Source organism: Crocodylus porosus, unplaced genomic scaffold (genome assembly GCF_001723895.1).
Source record: "Crocodylus porosus isolate Cpor-Errol unplaced genomic scaffold, CroPor_comp1, whole genome shotgun sequence".
In the NCBI taxonomy this organism is placed as follows: Eukaryota; Metazoa; Chordata; order Crocodylia; family Crocodylidae; genus Crocodylus; species Crocodylus porosus.
The window spans coordinates 15527168-15528555 of record NW_017728917.1 but is presented as its reverse complement, the minus strand read 5'-3'; the positions used below and the strand labels follow the sequence as shown (position 1 = coordinate 15528555).

At 72.0% G+C, this 1388-nt stretch overlaps 1 protein-coding gene across 1 annotated transcript in view; it reads left to right on the top strand.

Annotated features, from left to right (window-relative positions):
- The window catches only part of MTMR14 (myotubularin related protein 14), a gene marked incomplete at both ends in the record, with an annotated part of 35060 nt that extends 33674 nt beyond the window's left edge, over positions 1 to 1386 (top strand). The window contains 7 exons of the mRNA XM_019537007.1: positions 10 to 149; positions 236 to 340; positions 485 to 526; positions 701 to 776; positions 864 to 917; positions 1029 to 1090; positions 1206 to 1386. Of these exons, the coding sequence (XP_019392552.1) occupies positions 10 to 149; positions 236 to 340; positions 485 to 526; positions 701 to 776; positions 864 to 917; positions 1029 to 1090; positions 1206 to 1386 (660 nt within the window). The remainder of the gene's footprint in view (positions 1 to 9; positions 150 to 235; positions 341 to 484; positions 527 to 700; positions 777 to 863; positions 918 to 1028; positions 1091 to 1205) is intronic.
- Between the last annotated feature and the right edge of the window lie 2 nt (positions 1387 to 1388).

Sequence of the window (1388 nt, the reverse complement as noted above, 5' to 3'; positions counted from 1 at the left end):
GCGCGGGAGCGCGGCCCCCGGGCGCTGACCGGCCTCCGCCCGCAGGACGTGGTCACCATGCAGCTGTGCGCCAACAAGCTGGACAAGAAGGATTTCTTCGGGAAGTCGGACCCCTTCCTTGTCTTCTACCGCAGCAATGAGGACGGCACGTAGGTGGGGGCCGGGCCGGGCCGGGCCGGGCCGGGGGCTCCCGCGCAGCCGCTCTCAGCCCGCCCCTCTGCTGCTGCTCCGACAGGTTCACCATCTGCCACAAGACAGAGGTGGTGAAGAACACGCTCAACCCCGTGTGGCAGCCGTTCGCCATCCCCGTGCGAGCCCTGTGCAACGGGGACTACGACAGGTCGGGCAGGGCCCGGCAGCGCCCCAGCAGCACGTGCTGCCGCCCGGGAGCGCCCGCAGCCGCGGGGGAGGGCGCGGCGCCCGGGACTGAGCGGATCGTGCTGGGGCCGACGCCCGCTCACCCTGGCTGGCTCCTCTGTTCCAGGACGGTGAAGATCGACGTGTACGACTGGGACCGCGATGGCAGGTGGGGCGTCCCCGGGGCCCTGCTCTGGCCCACACCACGGCGCCCGGGCCTCCTGTTGCGAGCTGCCCTGCCCGCTGAGCGCTCTCCTCGGGAGCACGGGGCTGGTCTCACGGGGTGGAGAGGAGCCGTGCGCGCGGCTGGGTCACTCCCCTCGCACAACCGCTCTGCCCCCAGCCACGACTTCATCGGGGAGTTCGCCACCAGCTACCGGGAGCTCTCCCGCGCCCAGAGCCAGTTCACCGTCTACGAGGTGAGGCCGTGGGCCCCGTCCTCCTCCTGCCGGCATGGGGCTGCGGGCGGGGGCTGCTGCCGGGGCCTGACCACCCCTCCGCACCAGGTGCTGAACCCCAGGAAGAAATGCAAGAAGAAGAAATACGTCAACTCGGGGACGGTGAGTGCCCCCGGCTCCCCGCTGTGCCGTGCCTCGGCTCGGGGGGCAGGGCTTTCCGGGGAGCCGGGCGGGGCGGCCGGGTCTTTGCGGTCCTGACCGCTCCCCCCGCAGGTGACCCTGCTCTCCTTCTCCGTGGAGTCCGAGTTCACCTTTGTGGATTACATCCGTGGCGGGTGAGTGGCGGGCCGGGCTCCGCAGGGCTGGGTGGGGCCCGGCCGGGCGGCAGGGGAAGGAGGGGCTGGCAGGGTAGAAGCCTGTGGGGGCCGGGCTACACTCTCCCCCCCACAGGACACAGCTGAATTTCACGGTCGCCATCGATTTCACGGCCTCCAACGGTGAGTGCAGCGCGGCGGGGCGGGGACGGGCGGGCTCCACGCCTGTCCCCGTCCGTCCGTGGGTTCCCAGGCAGCCGGGGGGGAGCCCCTGCACACCTGGCCAGGGATGCCCTGGTGCAGGGCAGGATGCGCCCCC